At 42.9% G+C, this 2,343-nt stretch overlaps 1 protein-coding gene across 1 annotated transcript; it reads left to right on the top strand.

Annotated features, from left to right (window-relative positions):
• Nucleotides 1-1,205: 1,205 nt before the first annotated feature.
• LOC110337773 (glyceraldehyde-3-phosphate dehydrogenase-like) lies at nucleotides 1,206-1,691 on the top strand. Its single transcript, XM_021220820.1, has one exon. It carries the CDS (start codon nucleotides 1,206-1,208, stop codon nucleotides 1,689-1,691), a length of 486 nt encoding a protein of 161 aa, XP_021076479.1.
• The last annotated feature ends 652 nt before the right edge of the window (nucleotides 1,692-2,343 follow it).

The following is a 2,343-nucleotide window of genomic DNA, read 5'->3' as shown; positions in this document are numbered from 1 at the left end:
GTACCCACAAGGATCAAATTACTCCGTATTAGTCCCCACCTCTGACAGTTTCTATAATGTGGTCATCATCACATTGAAGACCAAATTCTCATTGTAGTGATTTGAATAAGATTGAACCTTATAGGCTGATATATTTGAATGCTTAGGGAGTGGCATTAAGATGTATGGCTTTGTTGGAGTAGATGTAGCCTTGTTGAAGGAAGTGTGTCACTGTGGGGAGTTCAAGGTTTGGGGGTTTCAAATGCTTAAGCTAAGCTCAGTGACTCGCTTTTACTGCTGCCTGCTGACTGTGGAACTCCATCTCCTTCTCCAGCACTGCATGCCTGCATGCCACCATGCTCCGCACCAGGATGACCATAGACTAATAAACTTCTGAACTGTAAGCCAGCCCCAACTAAATGTATTCCTTATAAGAGTTTCTGTGCTTGTGGTATCTCTTCACAGCAATTTAAATAAAAGGCACTCATGCATGTACCTTTTGACTACAAACCACACCCAACCACAGTATGTCCTTACCTCATACCCCACATCAAAACTTACACAAAAATTATCGGATATTAATAGAGTCTTGGCAATAGTATTTACAATATAACATTGAAAATGCTTAAGAACTTTGACTGGTTTTGGGTAAGGTTTCTTAAATATGGCTCTATGCTTTTCTCTGTTTCAGGGACAGCATCTTCTCATGCAGTGCCAGCCATCTCCCTTAGGCATGATGGCAAAGGTCAGAATAAATTGATTTTGCCATATTGGATGGCTGGTTACCAGGGCTGCCAGCTCATCTGGCAAAGTGGATAGTGTTACCATCAATGACCCCTTCATTGATTTCAGCTACATGGTCTACATGTTCCAGTATGGCTCCGCCCATGGCAAGTTCAACAGCACAGTGAAGGCTGAGAATGGGAAGCTTGTCATCAATGGGAAGGACATCACTATCTTCCAAGAGCGAGAAAATGGGGTGATGCTGGTGATGAGTATGTTGTGGTATCTTCATCACCGTGGAAAAGGCCAGAGCCCACTTGAAGGGTGGGCCCAAAAGCGTTATCATCTCCACATCTTCTGCCAAAGCCCCAATGTTTGTGATAGGTGTGAACCACAGGAAGTATGACAACTCACTCAAGATTGTCTGCAATGCTTCTTGCACCACCAACTGCTTTGCCCCTAGCCAAGGTCATCCATAAATCACTGTCATTGTGGTAGGACTCATGACCACAGTTTGTGCCATCACTGCTACCCAAAGGATTATACATGGCCTCTCTGGGAAGCTGTGGGGTGATGGCCGTGGGGCTACCCAGGACATCATCCCTATATCTACTGGTGCTGCTAAAGCTGTGGGAAAGGTCATCCCAGAACTGAATGGGAAGCTCACTAGCATAGCTTTCTACATTCCTACCCCAAATGTGTCTATTGTAGATCTGACATGCTGCTTAGAAAAAGCTGCTAAATATGATGACATCAAGACAATAGTGAAGCAGGCACTCAAGGACCCACTAAAGGGCAACCTGGGCTACACTGAGGACCAGGTTGTCTCCTATGACCTTAACAGTGATTCCCACTCTTCCACCTTTGGTGCTGGGGCTGGCATGGCTCTCAATGACAACTTTGTGAAGCTCATTTCCTGGTACAGCAATGAATACAGCTGCAACAGCAGGGTAGTGGACCACATGGTCTATATGGCCTTCAAGGAGTAAGGACCCTTGGTCTACCCACCCCAGCAAGAACATGAGAGCCCCTTGGCTGCTGAGTTGTCCCTGTATCAACTCAGTCCCCAACACTGAGCATCTCTCTCACAGTTTCCATCCCAGACCCTGAGAATAACAGGAGGGGCCTTGAGATCCCTACTCTCCTGAATGCCATCAATTAAGTTTACTTCACCCTCACACACACAAAGATTTTTTTTAAATGCTATACTAAAATCACGGTCTGTAAAAATAGGTGATTTTCTTCTAAACTTGAAATTATACTATTAAGAAAAAAACATAAACCATAAGAAAGAAAAACATGAGAAAACATACATATTGTAGAGTGTGTCCAGAATATGTAAAGAACCTTTACAGTACAGTAGTAAACAATTTTAATAGGCACTTTTAAAAAACATAGACAAGAAATTTCAATAATTGACCACAATAATATCTTAATGGATGATAATCCCATGGAAAGATGTTCAGGACAACTAACTAGTAAGGAAAATTTTGGCAACTAGAATGGCTACCGCAAGAAAAGTCACCGCTAGTGCTGCCCAAGGGGTAGAGAATTAAGAAGATAAAATTCTGTTAGTACCTTGGCAAACACTTAGGTCCTATCTCATAAAGTTAAATGTGAATTTACTGCACAACCCAGATA

Source organism: Mus pahari, chromosome 20, assembly GCF_900095145.1.
Source record: "Mus pahari chromosome 20, PAHARI_EIJ_v1.1, whole genome shotgun sequence".
In the NCBI taxonomy this organism is placed as follows: Eukaryota; Metazoa; Chordata; class Mammalia; order Rodentia; family Muridae; genus Mus; species Mus pahari.
This window is presented reverse-complemented; position numbering and strand designations above follow the sequence as displayed.